This window comes from Ambystoma mexicanum, chromosome 7p, assembly GCF_040938575.1.
Source record: "Ambystoma mexicanum isolate Mex_15411 chromosome 7p, UKY_AmexF1_1, whole genome shotgun sequence".
In the NCBI taxonomy this organism is placed as follows: Eukaryota; Metazoa; Chordata; class Amphibia; order Caudata; family Ambystomatidae; genus Ambystoma; species Ambystoma mexicanum.
The window spans coordinates 190,114,237-190,128,666 of record NC_090939.1 but is presented as its reverse complement, the minus strand read 5'-3'; the positions used below and the strand labels follow the sequence as shown (position 1 = coordinate 190,128,666).

Here is a 14,430-nt window from a genome sequence, read left to right as displayed (position 1 = left end):
CCATCAACCCGCCACATGGCCCGCAGGCAGCCCACATCACAGGGGTACTTTCGCCACGCGATTGGCCAGGCGCGAGTGGGATACGTATATTCCGAGGGGTGCGAGTGGATTTCCCCACACGATTGGCCTGGCGCGAGCGGGTTACGTGTATTCCGGGGGTACGCGTTGAGTTTTACATGCAATTTCTTGGTTGGCGGGCTGGATGCTGGTCCACTGGCCTTTGCGCTATGTACTGGATTTGTGCAATGTTTTTGGCGCACGGGGCGAGGTTGGGGGCGTAACCCTGCGCCACGGCTGATTATGCATGTTAGTATCCATGAATACACTGTGAGCTAAAATGGGTTTTGGCGCACGCGGCTGGCACAGACTGCTGCACACGCACACTGTGCGCCAGCTGCGTACGCCACTTGTGCGCTAAATTCTATGAATGACCCCCTTAATCTCTGCATCCAAACCTGCATCCTATTGTAGGGCAAACAATTAGGGATTATCTTAAAACAGCATTCAATAACTAAGCTCCTTGATGCCTCCAGGCTTAGCACGCTTTATAAATGTAAAAATAAATAAATAAGCCTGTTATTGATGGAGGAACTGCAACTTTAGACTGTACACATATGAATGACTTAAATGATCTGAGTCTGATTGAGCATGCAGACTCAATGGCATTAGAAGATGGCAGACGCAATTGTAATAGTGTGCTACAACATACGTGTGATCCATCTTTTTTGGGCTCCCCAAAGGACCTTACTAATTTCATTGAAAACTATACTGATGCAAATTCCTTATCTAAATCTCTGATGGGGGACGCTATTCATCATACACTAAGAGAGGTGGATTGTAATTATGACAGAATCTGATGAGGAGGTGGGGATGCTTGAATCCAATAATGAAAATCAATGTTGAAATAGGGGTGACCATGTCTGATGTGGGTGTCTATGGTAATGATCAACAATTTAATTATGATGGCTCTGACAGGAATACAAGTTATCCTAATAAGGGTTGGAGGTTGTTTTCAAGAGAAAAGGTGGGATTTCACAATATTTCACAAATAAAGAAAACAAAAAATCAGAGGCTGCTAAAAAATAAATATTTATCTCTTGAAGATTTCTGAGAAACATAACCGTAATGGAGTCATTAGGCGAAAGGCGGAATGGGTCCTCTGAGGGCTCTTTATCCAGTCAATTGACTCCATTGATTGAATAAAAAGCTAGTGATTTGGTTGAAAATGAAGGCCTCGTTATTTAATGTTACCTCTTCAGATGCAATAAGTGCAGGACGGGTTTCGTCTGCTGTACAAGCTGATATACTACATACCACTTCAGAGGTAGTGAATGGGTCTAAAAACGTCTTTATTCAGTCCTTTAGTAATGGGTTTGTTACTATCCAAAGATTAGGGAAAGCACATACAATAGAATGTATTATGAACTCTGCTACACAGATACTGGGTATACAGTGAACAGTGACCCTTTAAAATTGTCGAAGTGAATGTAGTACTAACACCCCTCTACAAATGGTCTTGGGGCTCACAGTGAATCACGGCCAAGCTGATCTAAGGCCGAAAGCTCACTTGTTTAGGGGTAATGACCAACAACCATAATATTAAACTATGAGATCTTCTTTTTTAAATTCTAGGAGTGATTGTAGCACTAATGCACCTCTACAAATGGATACTGGGCTCACAATGAATTATGTACAAGTTGACTCAAGGAAGAATTCTCTCCCGCTTAGGGGTACAGATTTCCAGCAATGCTCTAATGTAAGTACCATGACAGGTGATTTGTTACAACACATGTATAGGCCCCCTGTGGAGGAGAGAACTACCTACAAAACAGACTGTTTTGGGATAAAAACCAATTTGTCTGAACCGAATAATCCTGCTTCTCACAATGGTAATATACAAGGTCTAAATGATAAACAACAATAGAAATGACTAGGCCTCTTAGCATATTGAGACATGCAAGAAGTATTGATGGACTTGATGGGGTAGAATACAAGCAGCAATTGTCGATTCCTATTAAACAACTTAATTTGTGAAGTGAGGCCTAAATAATAATGTAAAGGAGGAAAAATTGGCACAGCATTCTGGGAGATGGTTGTAATGTGTGTCTGAATACAAGCAAGGTTTTGCTGATTTTTGCTAAAATTCCCTCTTTAAGGGCTCGGTCTTCAGTTGATTTGGAGAGAGTGGAATTCCCTGATAGAAAGAATATGAATAGGTGTATTCTCTACTTTGGTTCTAAACTGGTCTTGGAATTGGTTTACTCAGAATTGCAAATACTGAAGAAAACGTGGCTTCTCTGTGGATTATTTGGAATCCTTGAATGATGATGGAGTAACCTGTAGTAGAGGCAGTGGGTATAGGGTACATTTGCTCACTGATGGGGACCACATTACAGTAAATTTTGTACCCCAGCCTTCTGTAAATAAAATTGATTGGCCTGCAATCACATCTACTCTATGGCGAACAACTAATTGGTGATCCATCCAGTGTAGTAGGGCTAGCTGCTGAAGAGGAAGATACAAACAATGAAGTAGGGCTACTTGTTGAAGAGGATAATTTCACATTTATATCTTGAAACTCTCTGGGAAACGTTAAACTCTGAACTAATTCGGAGTTTATGGCTAAAGTTAAGGATACTATGTGTATTATGCTACAAGAAACATGGTTGTGTTCTCCCCCCTATATTGGATGGTTTTCAGGTTTTAACTCAAGCTATTAAACCAAGTAGAGGGGGGCGACTCACTGGGGGTTGATCACCGCTATTTGTTCTGGTACTGGTTTGTGGTTACTGAGACGATCCAAGAAATTCCCTTTGCTAGAAGTTACTTTATCAAGGCCCTCGGCACATATTCATGTGTTAATGATCAATGTTTATTGGCATAGAGAATTGGGAGACCTGAATGAATTCCTGATAATCATCACAGATTGTATTATGGTCTGGCAAATTTAGAAAACTAATGGATTAATACTTCTAGCAGGGGATCTGAATGCGACCTGTACTCCTCTGGATCTGGAGGGAGAACTCTGGGATTATGTCTCGGATAGGTGGTCCTTGGATTTTAAGAGTGGCAGGACAGAAGTGAGTTACTTCGCTAGTGTCAGTTGGTGTACATGTATTGAATGGACAGGTTTGAGGAGCAGCTAAGGGTCAATTCACACGCCATCAGGGTCATAGTAAGTCTGTGCTGGACTATTTATTTTGTGGACCATGGTTTACTTGAAATCTGTACTGATTTTAAATTTACAGAAAATAAATGGAGTGATCATTTCATTTTAAAGGTCTTCTTTAAAATAGCTCTATTTGCGCATATTAATAGAGGCCCAAACAGACTGCAAGTAAATGTGTGTGGCGGGTGAGGTCGATGGACCCCGCACAACATCTGGCTTTTTAATGCTGGTCTGAGGAATAGGATGAACAATTCTACATTGGAATGGAAATTGGGACAATTTAATGTGGATTATTTTGATTCTTCAGTGGGTAACCTAATGAGTAAATTGGAAAGAAATGCTGGTGTTAAAACAGGTTATGTGAGAAAACGGCATAGGCACATTCATGATGATCACTTGGCATCTCAAACATGTAAAATGTCGAAGCTGATTAGACATCGAGCTTTCTAATGAGTGGTCTGAAGTCCAATTTAATGTAAAATGATCAAGCAGACATAGAAACTACTGTAGAGCTCGTGGTGCGTATAGAATGTAGAGAGATGCAGACAATATGCTATATACAATTATCAAGAGGGATTCTGCTTCCTTCAGGGCCTTGGTGAATGTACAAGATGCTTCTACAGCTGAACGTGGTTTCAGCGTGTGCCTGGATAAAACATTTTTTTAAACTTAATGCTCCAAATGAGTCTTAACTGTGTTGCTATCACTTAGGATTGGAGGTTACATGTTGTTGTCGAGGAGACTATTTTAAAAAGTAACAACTTGAGAGCCCGCGGACCTAACGGTCTTACAATACACTCAAAGCTGATGTGACTAATTGGGCTACCGCATTGACTATTCTCTTTGGTATTGTTACATTTTAACTGTTCCTTCATTCAGGGCACACAGCATTTGTGGTCCCTGTTTACAAGAGGGGTCCCAGTTCTGAAGCAATAAGCTACCGCCCAAGATCATTGATGCAGATAGCAAGATTTCTGCATCTCTCCGGCTAAAACATTTAGAGAATTGGGCACATTCAACGGGTAGGTTAAGTAAATTGCAGGCAGGCTTTCGGCACGGACATTCCACAAACCTGAATGGTTTCATCATTAGGATGATACAAGAACACGCATGGGCCGATCCATCCAGATGTACTTAAGTGGCATCAATTGATCTATCGGCCGCTTCTGACATGGTGGACCATAGAAGGCTATGGTCAAAATTGGATTAATTGGGGGTTTACATGAGGAGACCGGACTAAGAGTTAAATTAAACAAGCAAGGACATATGTCTGGAAGGAGTGAATCCAACTCTGCTTATAAATTCAAATATCACTCTTGTCCTCCTGCAGAAGGCTAAAGGTATTTCTAATCAGCTTTTAAAATTAGATTGAAAATGTGGCTGCTTCTCTGTTAAGCCCGCCATTATCTTTTATGAAGGAAAGGTGGTACTCAAATTAATCTACGGAATGGAACTATGGTATGATGTTGTTCCTTTACTGTTGGATCGATTGGAAGCTGCATTCTGGAGGCGTACTTTACATGTTTCAAATGCTGTTCCTTTGGTAGCGATCCGATTTGAGTTGGGCTTATCTTCCTTACGGGTGAGAATACTTTGGAGACTGCTTTCCCTGTTTAGGAACATTGTTTCACCAATGGTCGACACATTATATACAGAATTAAATAAATGTATGGTTAATCTTCCTCTAGTAGGGTGTGCAAGATCGAAATGTGTCACTATTCTGAATGAGTTAAACATGGATACGGAAGATCTGGTTAGAAGCGCCATGAAAGTGAAGGCGGCCTTGTTTGATGTAGATTGGGCAATTATGGTTTGTTTGGTTTTATTTATTTCTATAGCGCATCTTAACCCAGAGGTATCTGGGTGCATTCGAAGGTTGCAGAGGAATATAAGACAGGTTTACAGAAGTACAAAATCATAATTACAGAATTACAGATATGCGCAATCAATAATAGCGATGCTATATTATTCAAACTGTGTAGTCATAGTAGGTTCAGTTTAGGAGGTTCAATGGCGGAATGGTAGAGGGAATATTAGGGTTAAAGAAAGCTTTCATGGTTATTCCCCATTAAGGCATCTTGCCTATGACCATAAGAAAAGACAATCAATTGCACCTTATTTTTCTGTTTGCAAACCGTTATCGTTCTATTTACGTTTTCATTGGGATTTGTTGCCAACAAGGGATGTCCTTTTAAGAAGGGGTTTGATCACTATTGAGGCTGCAACTTGTAGGTACTGCAAAATAAAAGACTGTATTGAGACAACTAAACACCTAATTATGTATTGCAGTGCTCTTGAGTGCCTAAGAATGAAATCTATTTCGAAAGTATTATTTTTGATAAAATGGTCAGAGGATGACAAGTGGAGACGCTGCCTCAGTGGTGTAACACATTCTGATTGGTTGGCAGTTGCTGCTTTTATTTAATTACCTGCAACTAGGCAATTCATGACTTGATGACATTTTGTATTTGTAATTTTTTAGAATTCAATTTTGTGTTTGGAAAAAATGAATTTTTTGAGGGTTTTGTGTAATATGGATTTTATTGACCTTTAAACAGGATGGTGTTTTAATTTATTTTTTTCTTGAAAATTGCGTCTGTGTAAATTTTGGGAATTTATATTTTTTTAATGTAATGTATTAGGATGATCTTTGTAAAGGTTTTTTTCTTAACCATATACAATAATCATTTTTTTTAAAGCAGCTTTGAATTCATCAGCTTAAGAATTTGTGATTTTTTTTTTCATTCCATTTCAACTATGTTTGTTTTAGAAATGTACACATATATTTTATAAATTGTATTTTATGTTAGAAACAACTGTTGCCAAACAAATCAAATAAAGAAAGTAAATAATAAAATAAGAGCCTAAGAAACTGCTCGCTCTGTCGTCCAATCTTGGTTGTACTTATTTAGATTTCCGGTTGGAGTCTGCTCCTAAAAAAAAACCTCCAACGTGTAGGGTTCTGCTACCATTCCTTGGCAGTCTTTTTAAGATGTGGCCCAGGAAACATGATCTGAAGACCGCATAACCATATCTCTGGTGCTGTCCCGTATTAGTGGGGGAATTGCACTGCTAAGGTTGTCCAGGGCATCCTAGTAATTCCAAAGGTTGTTAAAATACAAACGCAGCTCAATGCTTTTTCAGTAGTCTTGAATTCTGTCCCTGAAAAAAAATGATTGGCCATTTTGTTTTTCTTTGTGATAAGTGTTTTAATTTTCTTAATTAAAAAACACGTTTTTCTACTTCTCTATCACGCTGTACATTGTTTTTACTCTTTCCTCGATTGTCTTACTGATTGTTATGTTGTTCATTTTTGTTAATCGCGGTTGTTTGACCCATTACTCGACAGCATCCAAAATGTAACGTTGCCTTGGTGCTCACAGGTGGAACAGATAATTGTTTTGGTTCCAAATGCATCCTTTTCCAAGAAGGAAATCAAACTACACAATCAAAAGCTAGAATAACCTTGTGAATTATTTTTTGTTAGGTTATTATTCCAAAATGGACAGTCTGGTACACTCGGGTTGTATTCTTGTATTCTTTCAAAATGGTTCTATGTCATTTTGCCGACTGACTTTTTTCCGAAGTATTTTCCGATGTCAGAATTACTTCTAAAAAAAATAAAAAGGGTCCCCTTCAAGAACCCCGTTCCTCTGTTGTTAACAAGACAATGCAGCGCAACACAGGTTTGGATCCCGATCCTGCACTTAGAAACCACTCGTTGGTATTAAGCGCGTTAAAAATGAACAATTATAATGAGGTTTTTTTCAAAGTAATTCCAATGTCAGAAAATCAACGTGATACCATTAAAGAGAACTTTGGGAACATTAAAATCATTTGAGAACTATGTCTCTGCTTGACTCACTAATGCACAATGGGTACGCCTTTTCATTTTCAACTGCACTCAATCTAACATGGTTTTTGCCACTATGAACTATAGATGTATGCTCATACAGACAGCATCAGGATTTGAATGTGAGGATAAAATGGGTGTGCCCTCTGATCGTCCACGGTGGTACAAAGGGCCTAATTGTGCCCGAATTTGAGAATATGTTGAAAGAGGAACGGTCTGCGCACATGATCAGTCCCCAATGCACAGATCTCCGACGAGAATTATACGCATCAGAGAATGAGTTAGAAGCAACTAGCTAAACATTACTAAGCCGCCTTCATGTGCGGGCGAACTGAGTGGAAGCAATGAATGTGGTGGCATAGAGAGTCGGAGTTGGTATTAAGAGTAGGTGGGGTAGAGTGTCTGCAGAGAGTGCATGCGTGGTGAGAGGAGCACAGGGGCCTGATAAGTGAAACTAGCATTGTCAAAGCCAACAGTTTTGGCTTGTGTACAGGTATTGGGCATTTCCAAGGCAGTGCTGTTAGATGCCCAGGTACTCGCACCATTTTCTCACCTGATACCATCAATGGCCAGTTAATACAACGATGGTAGTGCCTGGCAACCACCTTTGCCATGCCTATAGAAAAGTTGAAACTTTTGGCATTGCCAATGGGTGTTACTGTCCTGTTGCCTTCTGCACAACGCCCCCAAAATGTGTTAAAGTTGTTCCAGTTTTTCTGGGTTTATTTACCGCATCTCAAGGCGTTTTTTTTCGGTCATTGGTCTGTTCTTTCCACTCATTTGCAGCCTTTTGTTCTGGCTCTTGAACATGTACCCATCCTGCTCCCTCTGATGCCCCTAAGCGCCCTGATGCCCCTGAGCCAGGTGTAAACACAAATACACACTCAGGGTTTAAGATAGGGTTTTGATTGTTGCGAGTAAAAAAGTAATTATTTTTCCCAATGTGGGTATTTTTGGGCAAGTACAAATATGATTTAATTCTAAAACGGACAATGTTTTGTAATCCATACATGCACCCAGTAATTCATGTGCATAAGTCGAATGTCCACCTTTAAGATCAGGCAGTAAGAACATTAGAGTGCCTTCCTGTGGCACTGCTCGATGAGCAAGAACGATATGAATGTCTGTGGAGCTGTGTGGAGGGAGGGCAGTGTACATGGAGTCTTTTGTTGGTAGCATTTGCCTGCTTTTAGGGAGTAAAAGCGGCCGGTGTGACACTTACGACACTTACCTGTATGGCTACACTGAATACCATCTACCACTATCCATACCAATAGATTTTGCTCCTGGGTGTCATAGAAATCCTGCCTAGGAGCCAAAAGCCAGTCGTTAAAGGCTTTAAGAGTCGTGAACGCCAGCCCAGAGGGAGGCACTAAACACGGTCTCAGGTTAGGAAACAGCTGAGAAAATGGGAAGCCGAACATGACCGACAGTACTTTATTTTTGTATTTTTTTTTCCCCCCGCAGGAGAATCCGAACCAAAACGCCCCCCCCCCCCCCCACAACAACAATCTGTTTACTCCTCGTGGCACATTTTTTCAATCGACCATTTTTAGAAAGTTGCATTCATTGCAATGGGTGTCCAACTAATCTCCAAAAAAGAAATACCATGTTTTCCCGCAGGTGTGCTGCGACCACACCATTTACCCTGCGATGCGTCTCACTCACCCCCGCAAGTCTGCCGCATTGTTTTTTGGAGAGGGTGTAGGGACAAGATGAACTTGAAAAACAAAATTGTAAAGGGGTTTTTGCAAGATTTACACATTTTTTGCAGCTTGAAGAATGTGATTCTCCCTCTAAACCAACCTTACCAAGCTGCCGAGTGGTTTCGACGAAATGTGTCGTGCTTTAAAATCTGTGGGTTTAGCCCAGTGCGTTACCCAGAGCCTAAAGACGAATCCCCATCAATGGACGCCCCTCGCCTACACGAAGACTGTCCGTGAGTAATACTGTTGGCAAGCAAATATTAAACATAGACAATTTGATGCTCTATAAATCGAAGTGGAGAAGCGCGTTTTTATGTTTGGAATCCATGTTTTTACATATAGGAAAGCGTGCAGCTTTAACGTTTGGTTTGGGGATGTTGGAATGGGAAAAGCTTCACATATACAAAATGGTAGGGTGCTACAAGGATGTGTAACCATTGACGTCACAGGGAGTCTGCCCTCCATCCTCTCCTGATATAAAAGATAGCTCAATGAGTTGATGCACGTACTATAAGATGCAGATCACAGATTAGACGCAGGCTTTCATTTCCTCCAGTTGATTAAATTGTGTACACTTTATTTGGAGCAAAACTAATTCGCCTTAGTGAAAATTCCAGTTGAAAACATAAGCAATTGATATAACTGCACTATACAGGTCTTTGGACATTACACTATAAACGTGTGGTGAAAAGATGCAAGGTTGGGCGGGACATTTCACTCGTATAATAAAAACACTAACCAAGACCTTTAGGAATAACCAGATCTAAGATGTAACCAGACTTTCTCTTAAGGTCCACGCCATAGTGAAGGATTAGTCGTGTGGGCAGCCTCTTGAGCAAGCCACAAACCACAGTGATTATGAAGCACCTGCTGCTCGCAAGTTAATTGGTCCCACCAAGCAATTCCCCTTTGCTCAACATTAGTCACAGCATCCCTGGCGCAGCCACTCTCACCAAGCAGTCTACCTAGCTTTCCTTGTAGGTACAGTGAGCCAGCAATATAACAGAGTTGGGCTTCAGGAAACCAAATCACTGACGTATCCAGCTATTCGGCAGGTCAGAGTCCAACACAAGAGTTGCCAAGCGGGCTAGTATCATGAGGGCAGATTCTGCAAACACCACTTCCTAGGCTCCTTTGTAATGCATTAAAATGTTAGAGATTGCGACAGATGTCCTTGGTATAGAGGTTGGGTGCACAAATGCTGATTCATAGCACAAAGTCCAAAGTATGGAGGGAGGTTGGAAAAGGGGCTCACGATGCAACCTGCAAGAGCAGGTAGGGAGTCAACTGCACACACCCAGTGCCGGGCCTGATTGGAATGTCACTGCTCTGACTCAAGATCGGCTTGGCTGACTCACTACAGCCCTAGAGCCCCAGATCCCTGCTCGTGCGGCAAACCAGGTTTCAGTGAAACAAAATGGATGCCGTGTGTGACAAAAAGCACACTATCGAGACCCACATAATCGTGACAAATTAGCTCATTCTTATATATCAAAGCACTAGAGCAACCCCCACAAATCAGTAAATGGGCGTTTTCAGAGCCATTTTAAACCAAAACGTAACCAGTGCAGTACCATTTTTATATTTTTTTTTCTTTTTTTTTTTAAAATACAAAGACAGTAAGATGTGTAACATAACTTGAAAGCTGCAGTAAATATATTTTAAAACATCACTCAAGTCAAATAACTTCATTAAAACATGGTGGCCGCCATTTTGGAAGAGAAATTGCTGACCACATAGAACAAATGCAGCCAAAGAGTCCAAAAAGAAGTGTGGTTGGAGGGAGAATTGTTTGGAATGGGAGGCAAATCCTATAGATTTCACTTGGCGATGGGAGTTAAATGGGTGGGACACAGTCAAACTACATAAATCCATCCTCGTATATGTCAACCTGCATTGAAAAGAATAACAAACCTACATTCAAAGCACCTATTTCAAGCTCTCACATTAAAGCTCTTATTTTAATGACAATAGTTTTGGCTTTATAGGTAGCGCTTTCAGCTCCACCTAATTGCCAAAACAAAAAATGGACCAGATTCACATTGTAAGAATTGATTTGGAGGTTCAGACACCCATGGATTATGCAAGAGAACTCCATGATGCCCTACGCTGCAGTGAACGCCTGGTCATCACTCTGCAGAGTATCCATTCCTCTACACTCAAAGGGACCCGAATACACACATGCAGCTTCCACTCGCTCGACTGTGTGGATGTACATGAGTCTGCACGCTCACGAACGTGTGCCTTAAAGATAGACTTGGTCCTCCAAATGTGCACTGTTGCCTTGCATGCAATACTCTGATTAGCATTTTATTTTTTGTCAATATCTGCAATGTCTGTCGTATGGCTCTTGGTAGATTATTCTGTCCAGTAGTTTATTTGACGGTCTCACACCCATGCTTTGTCAATAATTCAACAATGCATTTTTTCAGTCTCTTCCCTCAGGAATGACTATTGGGATAGCATGGCATGTGCAAAATCTCACTTTAAAAAGTTTTTTATATCCATCTGATGCCAACTCTGAAGTTTTTTGCACCGCATTCCACATCAGAATTGGAATAATTGCCCTCTAGTTCCCTTCTTTACTAATATTTCCGTCCCCTAATTTTATGATGTGCAGAATCCTATAATTATTACAAACCATGTTGAATTAACCAGAGAATGCAATGGAATGTATGTATAGTTCTGTAAAAATCCCTAGTAAGTTATTAAATTGAGTAATTCAGTGGCGTACTGTGTGAATGAAATAATTTGCAATAACCTCAAAATTAAATCTTCATGGGACTCGAATGCTAGAATGCGCAGCAAGGTTGTGGATTGGTACTTTGGGCTCATGTTTGGATTGGTGACCCCACTCTTTCCTTTTATTTACGGCAGCTCCTCCACCAAAGAGACAGAAGTGCGATCACTGGGTGGCATGTCCACCGGAGACCTACGCGTATCGATTACTCAGTGGCGGCGGCAAGGAGTATTTGCCGAAAATTTGTTTTGAAGATGAATTGTAAGTAAATAAATAAATTCATGTTAAATTATTTGTTCATGAAATTGCAAAGAGTGATGCCCCAGAATTTGTTTCGGCAAATGTATAACAAAATAAAACATTCCACCTGGAGTGTTCACTTTATATAGTTCCTGTAAGAATTGAATAGCTCATTCAGAACTTGTGTATTACTTTGCATTGTGGCAAATGAAAAGCTACAAGTAGTAGAAGGCAAAGTACAAAAAAACTCGACGATTTGTGACTTGGGATAATATGAAAGCTCAGTATAAATGCAAGTAAATGTGCGTGCATTTTATGTGAAGCTTTTGTTGCTAATTAAATTGCTAATTACCTGGATGGAAGGAGCTGGTGTAGGGATCGATGCATCTTTTGCACATAATTAATATCAGTAGGAAGAAAATACAAGCAAAATGTAAAGGTAACAAATATACTTAGCAAGGCAATGAAGCAAATGCAATACATATGGAAATAATATATCAACATCAAAACCCTACTTTTTTAGTTCTTTCTCATAGGTGATATTTGAGTTTTACCCAGTAGAGCAAATATGATTTTGTTAGATAGGAACAGCCGGAAAATGAGTATTGCCTACTTTAGCAATGTTTCGCTAGGCCCTCCTTATGTCTTTTCCTCACCTTTTGGTTTGTTGAAAGGTAAAAATGTTGTGTGTATGGCTTAGTTGTAATTGGTTGCCCCTCCTGTCAGTGTAATAGAAAGTGTTCCAGATGCCCAAGGCTTTTCAGACCATTGTTTTGGTGATTTTTTTTTTTGTTGCACTGTGGCTGGTTTGGGTGCTGTTTATCACTTGTAATGGTGTGAGCTTTATTAGTTTACTTTTATCATCGTTCGAAGTTTGTATTTGTTTTTGCTGTGGGGAATGTTCTGAAAGACGTTTTTGATTGGAAGGTAGTTGGTGCTGGATACATGGACATAGGATCATTACGTTTCTAGAGATTGTCATAGGACGTAATTGCTTTGCCTTACTGGGAATGTGAAATCTATATACACAAGGGCCAGTCCTAAAAATTAAAGTGGGGGGACTCATCAACAAACGCAATGGATGTGACATCGCCAGAAATGTGCATATTATGGCGAAATATGCAAATAACATTGAATTGGCTTTGCATAACATCCCAAATTGAACAGGACGAATGGTATAAAATCAACACAAACCCAAAACCAAGAGGGGATATTTTCGTTTAATAGTTTTTTTTGAAAACCTTAAAAGGTGTCCATTTTTTTAAACTCCAAGAACCAGTACAAATGTTTTCCCTGGGGCTTGTGTGGGGACGTCACATGATCGCGGGAGCGTGGTCTCGCGAGATCTGGGCATAACGAGATCTCGTGAGCCCGCGCTCCGCTAGACAACGTTCCCGCCAGTGTGGCGAAGCGCCAGACCAAGCAGGTCGACCGAGAGCGCTGCTACTGATAAGGAGCCATTGAAACTGAGGCCCTGAAGAGCCTAATGACTCCAGCTTCCAGGGCATAAGTTCAAAGCCATAGGAGGCCACATGGGGGCCCTGGAAGCTTGCAGCGTGCCATCCTTGTGCACCCCTTGCCCCGAGTGATGTAACTGGGAGGGCCCTGAACTGAACTGTGAGTAGTTCCCCTGTTGCACTCAGCCAAGTTTATGCCCACCTGTTTGCCTTGCAATAAAGACAGTTAGAACCCACTGCAGCATCCTGTCGTCCTTTAAGGCCACAACAGCTTGCAGTACCGAAATGGGATATTTCCCCTTTAGTTGCTTGTTATTTTTCATCACGTAATGTAGTGCAGTGGTGAAGTGTCCAGCTTACAAACCTGATGACTGTGGTTTGATCCCTGAGGGCTGCTTTAACTCATAAATTCAAAGGGAACAACCAATATTTCTCTTTTAGCTAGGGGGGGACTGAGTCCCCCCGGCATTTTGAAGTCTGCAGGAATTATCGGTGGCAGCCAAAGCTTCTCATTTGTGTGAAATTTGGACATTTAAATTACTCTTAATACGGTTGTTGATGTGGAAGCCTTTTTTTAAGTGAGCATGTGCCATGATAGGAGTATTCAGTTATTCCAAATCCAAGATTTACATGTGAGCTGCGGTATTGGAAATGCACAAAAAAGAAACTATGTTTAGAAACACTGACCCCCAAAGTAACCTCCCGTCTCGGCGTTGCACCCACTTTAAGCAGGTCGGAGCTCTCAAACAGGAGGGTAGAAGACCGTGCGGTGTGCAATAGTAAAGAGGACACGTCTGCTTCCGGTTCACCGCTTGCACGGAACTAAAATGCAATACCATTTCCAGGCGGTCATGCAGTGGGCGAGTAGCACACTTCCATCGAGCAACCCGACTGTAAGTGCACAGCTCCATCCGCAACTTGAAGGGCAATTAAAAAGAAAGAAGTGTTGGCAAGGCTCACCCGTTTTCATAATGAGCAACGTGTTTGGCCAGTAAAACCTGTTTTGTGGTGTAATTTCTTCGCAGTTTCTGTGCACTTTAAACTTTCATTGTACAGAGAAGTTGATTGAGCCAGGTGGGGCTAGCCATGATGGGTGTATCTGTAATTGCGGTGTTATTAATTTAAAGGTTTATGGAGTGTCGTAATTAAGTTGTTGAAGTCAATGGAACTTTTCATCCACTTCAGAAGGTAAAAACGCGGTCTAATTACCGGAAGCATTTGAAATTGTAAACTATTCGTACCAAACTGTCTGCAGCAGATCTGTT

At 41.0% G+C, this 14,430-nt stretch overlaps 1 protein-coding gene across 1 annotated transcript in view; it reads left to right on the top strand.

Annotated features, from left to right (window-relative positions):
- The window catches only part of FAM3B (FAM3 metabolism regulating signaling molecule B), a 455,943-nt gene that overhangs the window by 223,502 nt on the left and 218,011 nt on the right, over window positions 1-14,430 (top strand). The window contains exon 3 of the mRNA XM_069636046.1: window positions 11,606-11,729. Within this exon, the coding sequence (XP_069492147.1) occupies window positions 11,606-11,729 (124 nt within the window). The remainder of the gene's footprint in view (window positions 1-11,605; window positions 11,730-14,430) is intronic.